General features: G+C 37.5%; 1 protein-coding gene across 1 annotated transcript; it reads left to right on the forward strand.

Moving 5' to 3' along the window:
* The first annotated feature begins 1,451 nt into the window (after positions 1 to 1,451).
* LOC129280358 (uncharacterized) lies at positions 1,452 to 21,880 on the forward strand. Its single transcript, XM_064112191.1, has 9 exons — positions 1,452 to 1,467; positions 2,952 to 3,335; positions 4,297 to 4,668; positions 6,563 to 6,673; positions 8,038 to 8,148; positions 9,291 to 9,401; positions 10,547 to 10,657; positions 19,093 to 19,183; positions 19,643 to 21,880. The coding sequence occupies exons 1-9, from the start codon at positions 1,452 to 1,454 to the stop codon at positions 21,276 to 21,278; spliced, it is 2,943 nt and encodes a 980-aa protein (XP_063968261.1). The 3' UTR covers positions 21,279 to 21,880.
* The last annotated feature ends 738 nt before the right edge of the window (positions 21,881 to 22,618 follow it).

The following is a 22,618-nucleotide window of genomic DNA, read 5'->3' on the forward strand; positions in this document are numbered from 1 at the left end:
GCTCTTTATTTTTAATCCTCGGCAGCCCGGTCGTGTTATTAAGATTTTTTCCCTTTTCTTTGTTTTCCAATTTAGCTTTTGACTTATTCCATTCTGCCTTCATTACCGCTATTGTTTGCCATTTGGTCATCTTTTAATTTATTTCCCATCATGCTATTGCATTATATACATAGGCCTATTTCGGAATGATTTCTTCTTTCTCAAATGTTTTTCTTTCATTCCTTTCCCGCTTTCCTTCCTTTTCCATTAAAAAAAAAATCTTCGTTTTCTTTTGACCATTCCCTTTCCTTTTCCTCCTTTCCTTTTCCCCTTTCCTTTCCCTTTCTTTCTTCCTCCCTTTTATTTTTTTCCCGTTTTTTTTTTATTTTCCCAGTGAAATCCGCCAGGGGGGCAGCTTGACCCCCCTGCCCCCCGCCTGTTACGCCACTGACTGATGAACTAACATGATGGTAATTCCATCATCGAAAATAATTAATCTAAAAATAATATAATTCATGGTAATTGATATTTGTAGTGACATGAGAATTATATAAATACTACCTGTTGAGCATATACACCTGTCAAGGACAACGTTTGGCGCCAGCCCAGCACCTGTGTGAGTTTGGTATAATAAGGAATCTATTTCAACTCCCTGGTATAGTTTTTCAACAGTAATTTTAAGTACGCATGATGAAAGTATAGCTATTATGTTGATATTACTTCTTTCGATAGAGATGCAATAGAATAGACTAGAGACCGGTGTATAAAAATGTTACGCAACATTTGTAATATGATATACCCAGAATCTTTGAGAGGCCGGCCCTGACCGCGGGTTTACAAAAGAGTTGCCTCTTCGGATATTGTAATCGGTTGGTATTCTGTTAGCATTCTAAATTTGTCAACTCGTTTACCAAAAAGATCATTGCTGTTCTGCATTCGAAAAAGCTGTAGTAAAATAATAATCTTGCAACGAAATTTAAAAGCATTGTGGTATTAGAACAAATAATTCGGTCTTTAGATGAAAAGTCTAATTTATATTCATACAAATTATGATTAATGAGAATACTAACACTAAAACCTAATATATTTCAGTCGATGCAGACCTATGTAAAATCTCAATTTTGAAAAAGTACAATTCCGATTCTTGCCAATTCTAAATGATTAATGGCTTTATTTGAAATACAAGGGGGCATCTTCTTGTATATATATATATACTACACTCAAGTTCAACTAACAGTTCGGTGGACTCTCCTTGAATGTCACCAATTTTCACACTCAAATGGGTACCCATGGCTGAAAATTATGCCATTTGAACTGATAGATCGGAATCAGTCAAACAGAATACTGAAAAATTCATCAAAATTGAACACGGAATAACAAAGCTAAACAATTTAAATCTTATATCAAGTGTTTGGTACCGCAAACTCGTCAAACGGAAATACTTAAGCTTGCGATTTTACTCTGGCGAGGGCATGTCGAAAAGCCTAAGTATATCCGTCAAGGCTATTCTATAATTTTAAATTTTGCTTTATGTCGGTGAAACGGTTCTAGGCATGTCCTCATAAATATGCAATGGTGAGCTGATAATGTCATATCCTCCAATATTATCCTCCAATAGGTTAGACTTACTGATTTACTGAGTAAGATAATCGTTGTTGAAACTTATCTTCTTATACAAGGGAGACCTTTTTGTGCACACATGTATAAAAATATTGAAATTATTTATGTAATTTAAAAAAAGTTTGGATATTAGCCTACGTATTGCGTATTAATTGCCGCATTCATTATTTTCTTTCACAAAATATTGTTAAACTTTCAACTCCAATAACTTTATTTTCATCAGATTTTGATGACATTTACTTCGTTTTTACTCCTTGAATTGAATTATTTCTCTCCTGATGTTTCTAGTTTAGCTCGCAGTAGTTAATACCTCCTTTAAAGTGATACTCAGTCTGAAGATAATTTGATTTAAACATGGTAAGAAAAATTAGTTAAACGAAACAATGAAATTTAATCAAACTCGAACAAAGAATGACAAAGTTGAGGCATTGTTATTCCGGTGAAAAAGATCTAGGCATGTCTACATGAATATTCAATGAGCGAACTGATGATGTCATATCCTCAACTGTTCTTTTGTATTTAATTATATTAAATTAGGTTTATTTAAAAAAAATCCTTCAATAACGAAAAAATATTGGAATAATAACTGATTATGTACATTAGACATTCATTGCTACAACTCATTTGAATTACAAGGGAAACATAATCATTCACACGTGTATGAAATAAAAAATGATTTCATGTGATAACATAAGAAAAGGGAAAGTGGGGATGTGACATGATCAGCCCATATAATGAACATTAATGACGACGTACATATACATATAACTGTTTTCACATTGTATTTATTGATAAACTATCAGATTTTGATGAAATTTTCACTATTTTGCTTTGTGAATTTTACTCTGTTTATTTAGATATTGCACTTTCAGCCCGGAGCATCCATTTAAGACGTTTTGAACAAGGCAATATATAGTCTACACTCTACAGAAAAGCATGTAATGATTTTCTGAAACATGTTATATGAATGGCAAAAAGAAGCTGCTGAAAACTGCTTATCTAATAAAAGAGAGCCAATGGAGTAAATTAGAAAGTCAAAAAGGGGCCTAAGCTTTCGATCCTAGCAGAATCTTCGTCGGAGGCAAAATTCTGCTAGGATCGAAGATTCTGCTAGGATCGAAAGCTTAGGCCCCTTTTTTACTTTCTAACATGTTATATGAATACATTTATTTCAATGCTGAAATTTAGAGGAATGTGTATGACCATTGGAATTTCAAGTGGGACAATTGGAGCAGTGGAGAATGACTGTGCATGACTGTTCGTTTCCCACTGTATATCCATCTTCTGCCCTATTTGCATCAAGGTATAGCTAACTTTACCTTCTCATTCTAAACCATCATTCTTTTATATAGCTTGTGACGCTAGTCAATCTGAATTCAATGGATCTTGCTACATCTTCTCTCAAGAGACATCAGACTTCTACTCCGCCCAGGCCTCGTGCGATGAACTTGGCATGCACGTGGTCAACATCGAATCTCAGGATGAACAGGATTTTTTGGAAGGGAAGATCGAAGCCAGTGGTGACCGTGATCGAGACTACTGGATAGGGTTGAGCGCAGTGACCTGGCTCGATGGGACACGTCTTACCTACGACAATTTTGGATCGGGAAGGGCTTTCAACGATGGTGCACATTGCTTCAGGATATACCCAGATCGTCCACGACCATCAATGGATTTCAAGTGGTACGACGATGAATGCTTCGAAACAAGATACTTTATCTGTGAAATAGAGGGTGGTGAGTACATATTGTCCGTAGAAGAAACATATAGTATTTTCGAATGTGTAAGATGGCGTAACTGATCAGGGGTTCAAGTTATGGGTACATTTTCTTTTCCATTTCTGATTTTTATTCGGGGAACATATTAGAACAATAAAATCACAAGCTCTGTAATATTTTTTTTTGTTTCTACATTGGGTTTTGATGATGAAAATGATGACACTAATGACGAAACATGACATCAATAAAAAGCACAATAGAAATAATAATAATAATAATAATAATAAAATTGTTAATAATAATACTAATAATAATAATAGTAATTAAAATTGTTTTGGAAATGATATTTATCGTGGTAGTTATTGGTATTACCAGTATCATTGATGCTTTTTATTCCTATACAGGTATTATACTAAAATTACCATTATTGTCAATATCTTTATAATCACAGTTGTTGTTATTAACATTTTTGTTATTGCAATCAGGGGCGGATCAAGGATTTTTCAAAAGGGGGGCACATTTTCCCGAGGAAAAATTTGACAAGCATAAAAAATGGGTTTTAACCATAAATAAAGGGTATTTCGTCCACGAAAAAAATTGACAAGCAAAAAAAAAGGGCCTTCACTTTCAAAGGGGGCACTTTTAACGGCATTTTTACATTACAAATTATAATTTTGCCTATCAAAAGGGGGTGCCCCCTGGATCCGCCAGTGATTGCAATTATAGTCATCATTCAATAATAATCATCAGACGAAGTAAATAATTATCATCCAACTATCTAGATACATTGCTTATTGGCTGTATTATTATAGACATGTTATTTATTTGCCGAATACTGCCCCGAATGAGAATATTTAATGCTGTTTTCCAAATGTAGTTGAAGATAATATTTTGGGGGTGATTTTTGTGATTTTTTTTCAGTAAAGTTTGATAAATTAATTTCAATTCATGTTTTGAGGACGTCTGTTCCCCTTCACAGCTTGTGGTGGTCTTAATTCGGTTGTTTCACACAATGGATCTTGCTATAACTTTTCTACCAGCAAATCGAACTTTTCAAGTTCAAACTCAGCATGCAAGGAGAAAGATATGCACCTCGTGTTCATAGGAACGGAGAGTGAGCAAGATTTCATAGCCGAAGAAATTAGTAAGCGCCAGTTTAAGCAGTACTGGATAGGACTGACGAGCGCAGGCTGGAATGAAGATGGCTCAGGACTTCCTTATAGTAAATTTGCGGGCAGTGGAAGCTTTGATAATGGAAAAATTTGTTATCGCATGGACTCCGGTCAAAGTTTTCAGTGGCTTGACAGAGCCTGTAATTACGAATATTATCACATATGTGAAAGCGAAGACGGTGAGTACACCTATATCGTAAGGTGCAAATTTTTACTACCCTTCCATCATTTCTTCATTATAATTTCATCGATGTTTGGAGGTTAGATATTGGGAAAACGCAGAATGAATACATATATACTAAAGGGGCACTCCGGGCTGAAAACAATTATTTACAAATGAAAAGAATAATATTCATGGATCAAAATAATGAAAATTTCATCAAAATCGCGTATGTTATTACGCGAAATCATATTTATTTTATATTTTCATATAACCGTCCACATCGTAACAGATTAGTTGAAGCGATGAATAACTTGTGCATTATCAAAATTAGTTGTCGATAGATTTTTATTTTCATTCTTGGTGAACAAATTTCGATAAATATAATTTCATGTAATAATATTTTTTTTAATAGAATAACTTGGGAAATTACATCATCTGATTGTTCATTGCATATACATGAAGACATGCATATAATGTTCACCGAAATAATGCAAAGCTTTCAAATGTCACTCATAACTTTGTTATTCCTTGTCCAATATTGATGAAATTTTGAGTGTACTGAATGTCTGAGGTTTACTTTATCTTTCAAGCCAAATAATTTTCAGCCTGTAGTACTATGTAGTCGGAGTACGATGCCCAAATATGCATATGGTGCTGAGGCAAAATTATGAATTATGAAGACAGTGATCTGCTCTCCTTGCAATTTGCATTCTGAACTTGACTATTATATTATTTCTGCGCAAAAGTAGTTCATCATTATTTTAGGCAGTGGCGTAAATCTGATTGAGCAGTAAGGGAAGGAGGGAGCGGGTGATATCAGTGGAAGTGTCACGGTGTAACGGTTCTGACCCTCGCCTTGTAATGAGAGTGGTTAGGGTTTGAATTCTCACCGCAACCAAGCGTCCTTTGGCAAGGCGTCAGCCCACACTTTGCCACTCTCTAACCAGGTGTTAGCCTCTTGCCGAGGCCCTGGCGGCTGCTTCCCGAGCGAAGCGAGGGATTTCCTAATTCGCGAAGCGAATTAGGCCTGGCGCTAGCCTGGTTCGCTCGGAAAGCTTAAAGCAGCCGACAGGGCCTCGACAAGAGGCTAACCAGGTGTTAGATGGGTACCCATTAGGTTGCGAAAGCCTATTTATACATATGCCTAGCAGTTGAGTTTGGAAGATGGTTGGAATACCCGCATTATAATATTGTATGTGGCTATCCAGGGTACGAAGACCGGGGTAATAATTATTTTTTTAAAACGTAGTCGCACAGTGGGCCAGGGCAGATTTTGTATTTTTGACAATTTATCTCTTACCAATTTTGACATGACGTATTGACCTACAAAAATTAAAGAATCATAACATATAAGATGAAGAATATACCCCGGTATGAACATTAAGGATGTAAATTTCTTACTTAAAATCGCAAATATTTACCTATTGTGCATTCCAGAAGAAATAGTGATCAATTTAATAAATAAGGTTTTTCAACATTATACTACTACTACTACTACTATTACTACTACTTTTACTACTACTACTACTACTACTACTGTACTACTACTACTACTACTACTACTACTACTACTACTACTACTACTACCATGACTACTACAACTACTACTACTACAATTACTACTACTACCATGACTACTACTACTACTACTACTACAATTACTACTACTACTACTACTACTACTATACTACCAGTACTACTACTAGTACTGGTACTACTGCTGTTACTACAACTAAAACAACAACAACTACTACTACTATATTACTACTTCTGTCTCTACCACTAATTATAATAAACACTACTACTGCTTTTACTACTAGTAATACTAATTCTATATTGCTTTCTCACTCTATTACGGTTGAACTAAAAAAAATTGCAATTTATCATTTTTGTGATATATGCAAAAACAGGTGAAGAAGCAACCGAAGCACACACGGAATACTCTGTAACAACAAAAACAGTAACAACACATGATATTAGCTTACCAAGGACCCAAGCGTCTTCAGCCACCCTACAACAAGGTATTCTTGACTTTAATAGTGGACAACTCTTTCCACGTTTCGATAATACTATGTCCTTCCTATCACTACTACTACTACTACTACTACTACTACCACCAGTGGCGGACCGTGACCCGGAGGAAACAAAGCATTGGAGGGGCGCAGTATTGTTCACAAAGAATACGGTGTCCCTCCAATCATTTGTCTCCTTTGGGTCACGGTCCGCCACTGACTACTACTACTACTACTACTACTACTACTACTTCTACTATTACTACTACTGCTACTACTACTACTACTGCTACAAATGATACTAAAACAACAACTACATGTACTATTACTTCTTCTGCATTTTCTTCTACTTCTCCTACTACTACTATATAATTCTGCTGCTGCTGCTGCTACTACTACTACTACTTCTGCTACTATTTCTTCCAATTTTCTTCTTCTACTACTACTACTACTACTACTACAACTACAACTACAACTACAACTACAACTACAACTACCTACTAATTCTTAATTCCCAGGGAAGCCACTTCTGTTACCCTTCTCCATCCAATACGTCGAGCGCCTAGTGCAAGAAAGCCAAGGTCCATTTTAATATCTTTGGTATGACTTCGGCTTGTATTGAAATTCATGAACTCTCGTTCATGAGCCGGACGCTCTAGCACTGAGCCGCTATGTCTATCATACCCTAGATAATTCATTTGTCATGTTTGCGGGTCCTGCACCGATGTGAGTGCACATCAAAACCTAAGCAATTTCCCTCACCGCTGTTCCATTTCTCTAAAGATATCTCTAAAATCTCTAAAGAGATTGGATGTCATGGATTTCCATCTGTCTCTGTCCAATGCTATCTCTCATCATTCGTTTATCTTTCTGCCTGTCATCTCTTCAATATTTCAAAGCCAGCTTTTCCTTTTACGTCCCCTTCCTCTTCTGCCTTTTATTGTTCCTTCCATGACTTTCTATGGTAAAGATTCATGTCTTCTGGTATGGCCATAATATGACAGTTTGCGTTCCTGTAGTGATATAGATAGTTATTTTTGCATGCATTTTGCGCCATGGTGATTAGAAACGTGTAAGAGGGAACCCTACTCATGCCAGGTCAACATTTATCGGACATTTTCTTGAAGAAGATGCCCTAATCATAATGATACAGGGTGACGTGTTATCATTTACAGTGTGGTGTATAATAGAATTACCGTGATTGCCATAAAACTACCATGCCGGTTTCAAACCAACATCTTTCATTAATATGAATTGTTTCTTTGTCATATTCATTTTGATAATGTTAAACTGATGTTATTTTTTCATAACTATACTCCTTCCTCACTTTGTTATGGTTGAACGATTTTTTTTTTATTTACATGCAAAAACAGGTCAAAAATCAACCGAGGCACCAACGGACTTCTCTGTAACAACAAAAACAGTGACAACACAGGAGACTAGCTTATCTAGGACTCGAGTGTCTGGTGTCTCCTCGTATCAAGGTATTCTTGACTTTGATAGTCAACCACTCTTTCCACTTTTCGATAATACCATGTCTTTCCTATTACTACTACTACACCTACTACTACTACTACTACTACTACTGCTGCTACTGCTACTACTACTACTACTACTACTACTTCTACTATACTACTACTACTACTACTACTACTATGTACTACTGTTGCTTCTTCTACTACTACTTCTTCCACTGCTATTACTTCCATTTTTCTTATTCTACTACTACTACTACTACTACAACTACAACTACGTACTAATTCTTAATTCCCAGGGAAGCCACTTCTGTTACCCTTCTCCATTCCAATACGTCGAGCGCCTAGTGCAAGAAAGCCAAGGTCCATTTTAATATCTTTGGTATGACTTCGGCTTAGATTAAATTCATGAACTCTCGTTCATGAGTCGGACGCTCTACTACTGAGCCGCTATGTCTATCATACCCTAGACAATTAATTTGTCATGTTTGCGGGTCCTGCACCGATGTGAGTGCACATCAAAACCTAAGCTACCTCACTTGTGTTCCATCTCTCTAAAGATCTCTCTAAAATCTCTAAAGAGATTGGATATCATGGATTTCCATCTGTCTCTGTCCAATGCTATCTCTCAGCATTCGTTTATCTTTCTGCCTGTCATCTCTTCAATATTTCAAAGCCAGCTTTTCCTTTTACGTCCCCTTCCTCTTCTGCCTTTTATTGTTCCTTCCATGACTTTCTATGGTAAAGATTCATGTCTTCTGGTATGGCCATAATATGACAGTTTGCGTTCCTGTAGTGATATAGATAGTTATTTTTGCATGCATTTTGCGCCATGGTGATTAGAAACGTGTAAGAGGGAACCCTACTCATGCCAGGTCAACATTTATCGGACATTTTCTTGAAGAAGATGCCCTAATCATAATGATACAGGGTGACGTGTTATCATTTACAGTGTGGTGTATAATAGAATTACCGTGATTGCCATAAAACTACCATGCCGGTTTCAAACCAACATCTTTCATTAATATGAATTGTTTCTTTGTCATATTCATTTTGATAATGTTAAACTGATGTTATTTTTTCATAACTATACTCCTTCCTCACTTTGTTATGGTTGAACGATTTTTTTTTTTTTTTACATGCAAAAACAGGTCAAAAATCAACCGAGGCACCAACGGAATTCTCTGTAACAACAAAAACAGTGACAACACAGGAGACTAGCTTATCTAGGACTCGAGTGTCTGGTGTCTCCTCGTATCAAGGTATTCTTGACTTTGATAGTCAACCACTCTTTCCACTTTTCGATAATACCATGTCTTTCCTATTACTACTACTACACCTACTACTACTACTACTACTACTACTGCTGCTACTGCTACTACTACTACTACTACTACTTCTACTATACTACTACTACTACTACTACTACTATGTACTACTGTTGCTTCTTCTACTACTACTTCTTCCACTGCTATTACTTCCATTTTTCTTATTCTACTACTACTACTACTACAACTACAACTACGTACTAATTCTTAATTCCCAGGGAAGCCACTTCTGTTACCCTTCTCCATTCCAATACGTCGAGCGCCTAGTGCAAGAAAGCCAAGGTCCATTTTAATATCTTTGGTATGACTTCGGCTTAGATTAAATTCATGACCTCTCGTTCATGAGCCGGACGCTCTACTACTGAGCCGCTATGTCTATCATACCCTAGACAATTAATTTGTCATGTTTGCGGGTCCTGCACCGATGTGAGTGCACATCAAAACCTAAGCTACCTCACTTGTGTTCCATCTCTCTAAAGATCTCTCTAAAATCTCTAAAGAGATTGGATATCATGGATTTCCATCTGTCTCTGTCCAATGCTATCTCTCAGCATTCGTTTATCTTTCTGCCTGTCATCTCTTCAATATTTCAAAGCCAGCTTTTCCATTTACGTCCCATTCCTCTTCTGCCTTTTATTGTTCCTTCCATGATTTTCTATGGTAAAGATTCATGTCTTCTAATATGGCCATAATATGACAGTTAGCGTTCCTGTAGTGATATAGATAGTTATTTTTGCATGCATTTTTGCGCCATGGTGATTAGAAACGTGTAAGAGGGAACCCTACTCATGCCAGGTCAACATTTATCGGACATTTTCTTGAAGAAGATGCCCTAATCACAATGATACAGGGTGACATGTTATCATTTACAGTATGGTATATAATTTAATTACTGTGATTACCATAAAACTACCATTTCGGTTTTAAACCGACAACTTTCATTAATATGAATTGTTTCTTGTTATATCATTTTGATGATGTTAAACTGATGTTATGTTTCATAACTATACCCCTCCCTCACTTTGTTATGGTTGAACGAAATTTCTTGTGTAATTTTTTCAATTTATATGCAAACACAGGTCAAAAATCAACCGAGGCACCAACGGAATTCTCTGTCACAACAAAAACAGTGACAACACAGGAGATTAGCCTACCTAGGACTCAAGCGTCTGATGTCTCCGCGCATCAAGGTATTCTTGACTTTGATAGTCAACCACTCTTTCCACTTTTCGCTGAACAGTTTCACATTATAACATATTTTGTGACAAGTGACTCTAAACATGGACAACTTTCTCAGGAACTTGTTCAAATTTTATCCACTAGAGATCTCTTACAAATACCAGCGATAAATTTCAATGCTAATCTTATCTCATTTCATGCATTTGCGATGAATATTATATGATTCACCATTTCACAATCCAGCTTGAAAATGACCCGTATTATCAATAAACAGCAAATTATTTCAAAAGAAATCGAATTTATGAATGAATTGGTAAATAGACTCAAACATATTATTATATGCGGATATAATTAGCCAATTTTATGTCCATTTGATGGTAAATGTTTATTTAAACCATACAACAATGAACACCTCAAATGAGAAAAAACTGTGCCTGTAACTCCAAATTTCCTCTTACTCTCTGCTACTCTTTCTCTCTGTCACGCAACTATAAAAAAATAAGACAAATGTCACACATAGTATTACTATAATTACTTTTATTACAAATAGATAAACGGTTTCATTTAATTGATTTATACAGATATATACAATTATAAGATAACATAATCAAAAGTACACATGTATTAATTCCATTCCCAACTGGTCAAAGCGGAAAGAAATTTACCGGATTTTGATCACTGCTCGGAGCGGAAAGAAATTTACCGGATTTGTATCACTGGTCAAAGCGGAAAGAAATTTACCGAATTTTGACCACTGGTCAAAGCGGGAAAAAATTTACCGGATTGTGACCACTGGTCAAAGCAGAAATAAATTTACCGGATTGTGATCACTGATCAAAGCGGAAAAAAATTTACCGGATTTTGATCACTGGTCAAAGCAGAAAGAAATTTAATGGATTTTGACCACTGGTCTAAGCGGAAAAACATTTACCGGATTGTGACCACTGATCAAAGCAGAAAAGAATTTACCGGAGTTTGATCACCGGTCAAAGCGGAAAGAAATTTACGGGATTGTGATCACTGGTCAAAGCGGAAAGAAATTTACCGGATTTTGATCACTGGTCAAAGCGGAAAGAAATTTACCCGACTGTGACCACTGTTCAAAGTGAAAAGAATTTTACCGGATTGTGATCACTGGTCAAAGCGGAAAGAAATTTACCGGATTTTGACCACTGGTCAAAGAGGAAAGTAGTTTACCGTATTGTGAGCACTGGTCAAAGCAGAAAGAAATTTACCGGATTTTGACCACTGGTCAAAGAGGAAAGTAGTTTACCGTATTGTGAGCACTGGTCAAAGCGGAAAAAACTTAGGAAAATTCTTGTTACTTTTTTTCGAGAAAAGGTTTGTTTTCATGAATTTCAGTTTCTTCCTTCTTAACCTGTGTTGCTGATTTGAAAGGACATGGTGCAATGACTGATTCTTTAGACACTGGAATGTGGGTGCGTCGTGGTCTAGTGGTTCTGACTCTCGCCTTTCAAACAGAGGGTCTTGGGTTCGAATCCTAGCCATGGCGTACGGTATTTTCCTTCAACAAGAAATTTATCCACACTTTGCTGCACTCGACCCAGGTGAGGTAAATGGGTACCGGCAGGAAGTAATTCCTCAATAAGCTGTGCGGACCAGAATCGGTAGACTAGCTTAGCCGGGGTGCGAAATTATTTTTCCCACCGAGTTCTGGACCAACATATGAATATTCATGACTTGCGTCTTCGCATTAAGAGTACGCATGCGCGTGGACTTTGCCTCGACCGTACCAGTGCCCGTCGTAAGCATTCACGTTCAGTTGCTCAGAATGAATTAGCATCGTCAAATTACCGGTACCCATACATAGTTACATAGGCCTTACAGGCTTAGATCTATATATCCAATTCTTAAACACTTATCAAACCAAGGAGATATCACCTCTAGAGGTGATATCTCCTTGATCAAACTAGCTGCCATTCAACCGCGTAGCCAGGATTTCATTTTGGAGGGGGCGGTAAATGCACGCGAAGCGTGCGAACACTTACAGAGCGCGCGAAGCGCGCTCCCTAGGGGGTGGGTGCAGGGAGGGGGAGTTTCCCCCTCCCGCGCGAAGCGCGAAGCTTTTGGTGTTTCATAAATTAAAATGAAAAAGAGCCGTCTCTCTTGTCTCTAGTACCTATATCAGCTCCAATTCAGTTGACTTTATTGTGATTTTGAACCTTGTTTTCAAAAGTGATTGTGAACGCACAAAAAGGAATACAATGGAGGAAATTAAAATCATAATAACCCCGCGCGAAGCGCGGAAGCTAAAGCGTTTTATCAATTTTTTTGCCATGAAAAGGGTCCCGAGAAAAGGGTATTCTCAAAGATATATTGAATACTTCCCTTGGAAATATCAGATTTGATTACAAACAATTTAGCGACAGTGCATAGCTTTAACTCGCAAAACAGAGGAGAAGAAGTGTATATGCCGGGAGGAAGATATTCCTCCCGCGCAGAGCAATAAAACTCTGAAATTTCAAAGGGCGGACGTTTCATCAAATGCAGATATATCTAATACCCCATCGGCTCTAATTCAATTGATTTCCTAAGATTATTGAACTTCATTACAAGAAAAATAGTGCGCAAAAAGTTGAAACTTATATAAAAAAGGATGCCTAATTTATTTGACTTATCCTGAAGCGCTTCATTTTGAAGTATCATTCAAAATTTCAAACTGAGGGCGCGAAACAGGACAGGAGATGAATGTGCAGGGAAATAACATGAAGATTAATAGAATTTGAAAAAAAAATTGTACTTTTTTATATAATACGACACGAATTTTATACATTCCTCTTTTTAAATTAGGAACATGTTTGCCCCAAATTATGGTTGTTTAGTAATGACCTGAAAAGCGGGAGAAGTTGACTTTATGGAGGTGACGGCAGAAATTTATATAAAGATTTTACCCGCCCGGAGCCGACCCGACCAGAAGTTGCGCGATCAATAAAAAAAAAGATAACTTCATATACTTCGGCCTAACCTTACTCTAATTCCATGCCCTAATCTATACATTTGAACTTTAACTGGCAAGAAACACATATAGCTGAGGTGGAAAAGCAGGGTTAGAGAAAGGGTGGGGAAACAATGGAGAACTTCAATATTGTCATTTAACCGCGCGCAGCGCGGAAGCAAAATTCATATATAGATTTAAAGCAAGAGTTTCTCTTTTGAGAAAAAAAATAAAGAATAAAAAGAAAAAAAAACGACAAAGCTACCTTTCCTCCCTTTCCTCCCTTCCCTTTTCCTTTTTTCCTCTCTTTTTTCCCTTCTTTTTTTTCTTTTTGGGGACGTTTTGGGGGGGGCGACCGCCCCCACCGCCCCCCCCCCCCCTGGCTACGCGCCTGCTGCCATTAATGGCAAGACATGTGCTAGGCTAGGGCTCGCTTAGGCTAGCGCATTAACTTTTTGAGAGGGCCTTGGCCTTGGGGACTTTGAGCCTTGATATTTCAAGGCATTTTCAAGGCCTTTTCAAGGCATTTTGTACTTTGTACTTTCATTTGTTTTGAATAAGTAATTATAAATGTTTCAATTGTTTTTTTTTAATATTTAATGACACTAATGGTCAATACTACCAGTCACCAGTAACATTAGCAGCAGCAGTAGTAAGTGTACTAGCAGTGTCATCAATTGTAATTGTCACCATTATCAAGAGTTTTCAAACAAAGAATATATCAGTTATGAAAAATAGCATTATGTATTGGTAATGTGTTGTAATCATGACTAATGATGATAATGACAGTAAATAATAGTGATCATGATCAAGATAATAGTGCTTTGATGACGAGAATAAATTTGACATCTGACTGCAATTTTGACAATAATTTTCATACTTTACATATAGCTAACTCTAAAGAACGATAACAAGGTTGATATCTATTCCATTAGGATTTTCCTTGTATTATTTTCTTTGGCCAACAAGAATGTTTTAAGTCTTAATGATATTCTGAAAAGATTTGGTAAACTTGAACACAGTCTTCAATTTGTCATATCCAAATGGGTTATGTCAATGGCATGATGAACCAGAAACTTTGAGGGGCCAAGCATGGCACATAGAGCAAAATTTCTGTCAAAAAAAGAAGAAAGCGATTGAAACGAGCGAGTGAACAAAATTTGTCCCCCTCTTTCTATAGGAAAGCTAATTTTGCGATAGATTGTTTAAAAAATAATATCACATTTACTCCATCTTTTACTTTCCCTCCCCCCCCCCCCCCCTTGTCTAAGTTTATTCTTGGTGGTGGAACTTCTTCTCTCTCTATCTCTTTTCTAAATTGTATATTTGTTTTGGATCAGATTTAACAAAACAATTGGGAAAAAATGTTTACTTCTTTTTTATCATAATTTATATCGTTCAATAGTGAATTTCATGTCTCTACAGTTTCAAGGAAATAAACAACGGATTTGTTTTGTGTCAATATAGTTTCAAGAAATAATAATTCATAAAAAAATAATAATTGAATAATCAATAATTATTGATATTTTTAATAAGTATTAATAATTAAGGATTGATTAACTGTTTAAAGAAATAATTAAGATTTACCCTCTCCCAACTAAGGATATGGGGTGCGCCCTGTTTATTTTATATCCTTTTGAATATAACTTTATTTAGTTAGTATTCTTTATTCTGTTTTTTTAAGGTGAAATAAGTGTAGAAGATACAAGAAATGAGAATTGAAATTTAAAAGTGGTTGTAAGCAAAAAAAAAATATGAAAACTGACAAGAAGCGTAAAAATGACTCATTTTCAGTTTAAGCATTTGAAAATTTTAGCTTGCGCTTTGTGCTCTCTTGCACCCCCCCCCCCCAAAAAAAATCCCTGTAGGATTTTTTTTTCCAAATGAAATATGCCCTTTTTAAAAAAGAAATATACCTTCTTTAATAATAAAACATAATACATTTTAGGTTCGAAAATCACAGATTTTGAATTGTGCTTGCATCAATTATTGTTTAGTACAGTACTAATCCTGCTCATGGTTACAAAAATGTATAGAATTTTGCTTTATGGTTGGAATATCACAAATTTTTGGCTCGCTTCCTGCACTCGCATCAATTATTGTACTCGCTCTCTTCCCGTTCACAAAAAAATGCTTAGAATGTCCAGTTTTCAGGTTGGAATATCACAAATTTTTGAGCTCGCTTTGCGATCGCGCTTTGCGCTCGCATTATTTTTATTGGTGAGTTATGTATCCTATTTAAAATGCAGTAATTAACTGCTTCCTTTACTGGTCAGTATGTAAAAAAAAATAGCGAGCGTACAGTTATTTTTTAGTTAGATACACATCTTTTTCATGATTACAAAACCAGCTCAGAATATTTAATTTCCATGTCTTATTACACGACATGTTAAGAAGTTTGAGCTGGTGGTTCGCGCATTGCGCAAGGATGCCCTTTTAACAATGATTAGCCCCATAATTGACCATAAATCAAGTTTTACAACTTCAGAATTGATTTTTTTTTTCAAAACCGCTTGCTCGCTATGGCTATGCTTTGTCGCTGAGAAGTTAAACCTAAATCAAAATATCTATCTTATAATTAAAAATCACTTTAGAAAGCCTTTGCTCAACTTAATTTCTACAAACACACAATTACTTCACGCAGTTCATAATCTCATTTTAAAAATATATGAATCTGTTTGCACAAAAACTCATTTTGATAAATGAGTGCCTTTTGGCGTTGACCCCCCCCCCCAATAATAATTTCATGCTGCCCCTGTCCCAGGGAGTGGAGAAAAACATACGTTGAGAATGCCAGGATCAGATGACCGTGGTAATAATAATTATTGCAATGTAAATCGCCTAGAAAAATTATGGATTATGTGTACACAGGTAACTATATCATTATTTTAATATGTCTCTATCATGAAATTATTTTTGTTTTAAATGTACAAAGGTTAAATTTTTTTCTCGCTCAGTCCCCTCGCTCACATACATTTTACCATGTGTGATGTCTGCCGCCTAAGTATTGTTAGTTCATTGTTCTGGATATCGTAAGTTTGAAATGCCTTGGCCTCGAGGTTTTCAGGCCTTGGCCTTGGGTTTCCATGCCTTGGCCTTAGCCTTTGGTATTGAAGCCTTGGCCTTGGAGGTTTGAGCCTTGACTACAACACTGAATAGCCGACTAATGCCATGGTTAACTTCGAACTGGTTAATTCCGAACTTTACGTTTAATTAGGGTTAGACAAATGTTAGCTTATTTGCCATGGTTTGTCTAGTCCGTATACAAAACCAGTCCTAGATCTAAAAAAATTATCTTAGTTCGATTCTAGTCTCTAGATCTAGATCTAGACTCTGATCTACGCTGTATCAGCATGGAACCACTAGTGTACCAAGGGGGGGGGGGCAGACTGCCCCTGTGACGTGTCACAACTGATTCAGGGGACGTGCCCCTCCCCCCTTTGAGAAGCCAAATTAATAATTTGTAGTGTAAAAATGCAATGAAAAAGACGTACGTCCCCTCTTTTGAACGTGAAGATCTTTCTTTCTTTTTTTTTGTTTGGGGGGGGGGGGCTTGTCACATTTTTCGTGGATGGAAAATCCTAGGTAAACGCCAGTGCATCAGTGGCGTAGTTACGGGGGGGGCTTGGGGGCACGTGCCCCCCCCCCCCTGAAAAAGCAAGGACCCCCCCAGGAAAAAAATCCTAGCTACGCCACTGCAGTGCATGGAACGTATTCTAACGTCAGGCACAAACTAACGTCAGTGATCTTGATCCCTGTCTTCACCCAAAATTAAGGATTTCTTAGCTGAAAACAATTTGACAAGCAAAAAAAAAAATCTTCACGTTCAAAAGAGGGGACATAAGCGCATTTTTACATTACAAATTAATTTGGTTTCTCAAAGGGGAGGGGGGGCACGTCCCCTGGATCAGTTGTAAATCGTCAGGGGGCAGTCTGCCCCCCTAGCTTTGATACACTAGTTGTTCCGTGCTGATACAGCGTAGATCAGAGTCTAGATCTAGAGACTAGACTAGAACTAAGATATTTTTTTAGATCTAGGACTGGTTCTGTATACGGACTAGACATATTAAACCATGGTAAATAAAATCAAACGTAAATTTCGGAATTTACCGGTTCGAAGTTAACCATGGCATTAGTCGGCTATTACTATTAGTATTAGGCATTAGACAGGTCCAGATTTGAGGTTAAGTTAATGCGCTAGCCTAAGCTAGCCCTAGCCTAGCACATGTCTTGCCATTAATGGCAGCTAGTTTGATAAGTGTTTAAGAATTGGATATATATACATAGATCTAAGCCTGTAAGGCCTATGTAACTATGTAAGCTAGGTACCGGTAATTTGACGATGCTAATTCATTCTGAGCAACTGAACGTGAATGCTTACGACGGGCACTGGTACGGTCGAGGCAAAGTCCACGCGCATGCGTACTCTTAATCCGAAGACGCAATTCATGAATATTCATATGTTGGTCCAGAACTCGGTGGGAAAAATAATTTCGCAGCCGGGGTAATATATGAGCGCCTTGAGCACCTAGCAAGGTGGATACGTGCGCTATACCGTATTGTTTACCGTATTGTGAGCACTGGTCAAAGCGGAAAGAAACTTAGGCAAATTCTTGTTACTTTTTTTCGAGAAAAGGTTTGTTTTCATGAATTTCAGTTTCCTCCTTCTTAACCTGTGTTGCTGATTTGAAAGGACATAATGCAATGACTGATTCTTTAGACACTGGAATGTAGGTGCGTCGTGGTCTAGTGGTTCTGACTCTCGCCTTTCAAAAAGAGGGTCGTGGGTTCGAATCCTAGCCATGGCGTACGGTATTTTCCTTCAACAAGAAATTTATCCACACTTTGCTGCACTCGACCCAGGTGAGGTAAATGGGTACCGGCAGGAAGGAATTCCTCAATAAGCTGTGCGCACCAGAATCGGTAGACTAGCTTAGCCGGGGTAATATAGGAGCGCCTTGAGCACCTAGCAAGGTGGATACGTGCGCTATACAAATCCTATATTATTATTATTAATTAGCATAAGTGTATAAATATCTAGTTATAATGGATAAACTATGTTTAAAATGGACTATTTAAAGTCAAACAAGTTTCACTACCATGCTGATGGCATAGCTCTTACAGCTAAATCTTTGAGCATGGTGATTTCACTGATTATCTATTTTCAATCAATTATTTATATTTATGGAAAATTATGTTACAAATGTGACGATTACGCAACTAATTATCTGTTTATTAATGCCTCAAATGCTGCATTTTATCAGATCCTATCATGACTATGGAAGCTCTCAGCGACGGACCCCCACATCTTTTTCCGTACTGATTGTAAATAGGAATCATTGTGGTCATTCATATGGTCTTCAACATTATACTTCATTTTCACCCATTCGAGATTCGAGATCATATAACAAATTTTATCTATCTGAAATCCTTTCTATGATTTTTATAAGTCGGTGTCAAAGAGAACTCTCTTACGTATTTTGTCTTTAGACCCTATTAGCTCAGTAATTCCAGCCGTCATCAGCGTTGCAGTCGTCTTTCTGCTTACCATTGTCATTGGAGTCATCTGCTACAAAAGAAGGTATTTATCTTCGTTATCTCAATCTGTCATCCTTGTTTCTAGAGTATCTAAATATCTATGGCAGGTTCGTCAATGTAGTTAAGTTGGTGTTTTTGTTCTCTGATCAAACAATGGTATACCAATCCCAAGATCATGAACATCATATTAATTTATGAGTCAATTTCAAACCGGTGCGCCGCCGTGTCCTTTGATCCAGTCTCTATGTGAAGTGAGGTCAATTATGTATTCATGACATGTAAAATGAAGAAGTAAGTTCAACAAAATTTGACGATATTCATGAGAGTTACACCATTCTGTTTCTCTTTTCTATTTGACAGATTACCAAGCATGTAAAGCAAAATTACTAATCCATAAAGAATGATTCGGTCTGAACGGACCCAAGTCTTACTTTCCCCTTGAGAATATGGTTTGAAATTGATAACATCTTGAATTCTATCCTGCCATTTATTCTTTATATAGACTGCAATCCAAATCCGCAATTCGGGATACACTGCGTGACCCGGCACACGTTCTAAACCCAGCTTTCACTGCCCCTGATGTCGATAAAAATGACTACACAGGACTTTTAAAGCCCATAGAGGGCGCTTCAAATGCTGCAATGCCTGTATCTTCAGCTGAAGGTCAACAATCGCACCAATATACTGAATTACCTTCCTCCGTGCAACCTGCTAAAATAGGTGAGAACTGCATTTATAACGAGGTGGACGAACAGGACTACAATGTCTTATTCGGGGGTAAAGAACAAGGTGACTATCATGAGTACAACATGCCAGAAAGTACACGCACAACAAGGAATACCACTTACCAGGACCTTTTGAAAGATAGAATATCAGGCATAGCCACTTCCCCCTCAGGTAACGTGTTAAACGGTGTTGGACATAAGTCTGGAGAAGACAAAGACAAGGTCCTTCGGCCTCGTAATAAAGAGGGTCCTACAGAAACAGACAGCAACCAATATGAAGATTTACGTCAGGGAAGTTCCGATTACACCTCCCTCATCCGCGACGGGAAACCCACGAGTCCCGTTTCTAAGAATATCTCTCCGATAGTGAACCAAATTTCACAAGATCAGGACGGAGATTACTCTGAACTACGTTCTGTCGTACCGCCTGTAAACAACGGGGGCATCTACAATGAAGTGGGGGAACAGGACTACAATATGCTGTTTGGGGGTAAAGAACATGGTGACTACCACGAGTACAACCTACCAGGGTGTGCAGAGAAATCACCAAATGCAGCTTACCAAGATCTCCTAACATCTGGAATGCAGGGAGGAGTTTCCAATCCTAAAGCTATGGACTTTCACGGTCAAAATAAAAATAGGGTTCGGACTGAAACAGACAATGAAGGCTATCAGGATTTGCGCAAAAATGATGACAATTACAAGTCCCTTCATCCTGGTTCCGATACACCTTCGAAACCTAAGCAGAGTACATCAGTTGCTGAAATTGATAGCAGTTATCAGGCTCTGCAGACAAGCGATCCGGAGTACGCATGCCTTGAGCCAAATGTGGATGACCAATCTTCAACAAATCCAAAGCCAGGGTCTGTCAAGAACCATGAGTACCAGACTCTAGAGAAGTTACCAAGTACCTCTGATTATACTCCCGATCGTAGTGATGATACCAGCCCTGAATATGCAGTCTTAGAACCAGCTGATATTGACGAATCAACTGAGAGTACCAATGACAGAGAAAATGGCCAGGAACATTCATATGAATCCCTGCAACGTAGCCAAGAGAATCCTGGTGCACTGAAAGGGGTGACATCTGATTATGAAGATCCAATACAGGTTATTCCAGAAAAGCCATACGACAATCTCCAACGAAAGCAATGGTCGAAGCCGTTACATCCGCACCCAATGGTAGAGAATGCCAATGATACCGGTGATTATGAAGAACCTCGCCCTGCTATTGAGGATTCAGCGAACGCCTATCAGACCTTGGATAATCTCGGATCGCAAGGGCACGTTCAGACCAATGAAGATAGCGACTATTCACATCTCCAAAGGAACCCCAGAGAAACGACCTCCAAAGACTTCATCAGTGCTATGGATTCGAGCAATCCGTATGGGAAACTGAACGCTAAATCCTAAGAAGTGAATAAGAAAGGAACATCGGACTATAAAACCAACCTTATATCATGTCTGTGCAAGATAAAGGAAAGTAGAGACCACACAAGTAGTGGACTTTTTCAGGTTGTCTTCGTTTATTTTGACCATGGACCTATAAAAATAACGGTAAACGAAATCCTACCTTTGATTAGTGTGTAATTATTATTCAACTATCTGGTTATGGATTTTTGTTTTATATAATTGCTTGTGGCTTTCTTGACTAAAATAGGGACTCTTTCTTATTCACCATATGATATATTTTCATTGATCGATTGACATCAGAGTTTATACAATGCATATCTATGGAAGAGACTATATAATTCATCATAAGTGACCATACGTTATAATTTTGTACATACATGTATATAATTTTGTAATTACATATTCCCGTATATTTTGAACTCCCGTCTATCTTGATATGTAGGCCTAAGGCCCGGTTTAAAGATGTGGTTTAATGAAAGGTAGCCAAATTTCACACATAACTAATTGTAAAGATTAAAACTTTGAGTGCGTTCAGGGGATGAGGAATTGATCACGAATGGGAAAAGCCAAGTAAACATCAATAAATGAATATAGTTTAAACGAAGTTTTTATATTTTCTGCTTCCCGTGAATGTTTCACTCATCGTAAAATCATTCATGCCATGCGCATGTTTTTTTTTTTTTTTTTTTTTTTTTTTTTTTTTTTGGGGGGGGGGGTTAGGCACAAACCAATAGACGTAGACGACAGCAACACTTTGCAGTATTGCTTTTAGGGTCACACGGGCCTAATTAAAACTGGCAGGCAAAAGATATTCATTCGAGCCAACCCATTCTCAATTTTTTTATTTGATATTGCTGATTGACAAAAGTGAATGAGTATGATTGTCCATCTAACACTGATTCTATTTTTGGTAACTACTGAACTTCCTTTTCCCAAATTGGGAAGATATATCACCAAGTTTGGAACTAAATTTGACTAATGGAAGAATAAGGGCCATTTTACTGTCTCAGGTGCTGAATATGATCCTGTCAAGCGTAGTCTTCATAAATGCCGATTTATTTTTAAAATGAGCCGGCCGAGATACCCTTTTCTGGTCAGATATGGAATGGAAGATATATTTTCTATCCACTGGTAGTAAACATTCGACCCTCGAATTTCTTCCTTATTTTATATTAATTTCTTAAAGTGCCACTATGACACACGGGTCTTGGGAAATGGTTTAGGCCTGTGCAACCTCGGGAGGTCCACTCGATACGCGTATGTTGCGCCATTTGACCCATAAAGGCGAAAAACTCAGTTTATCGCCGATAAACCTAGTTTTTCGATCGAAAAACTCAGTT

This window comes from Lytechinus pictus, chromosome 17 (assembly GCF_037042905.1).
Source record: "Lytechinus pictus isolate F3 Inbred chromosome 17, Lp3.0, whole genome shotgun sequence".
Lineage (NCBI taxonomy): Eukaryota > Metazoa > Echinodermata > Echinoidea > Temnopleuroida > Toxopneustidae > Lytechinus > Lytechinus pictus.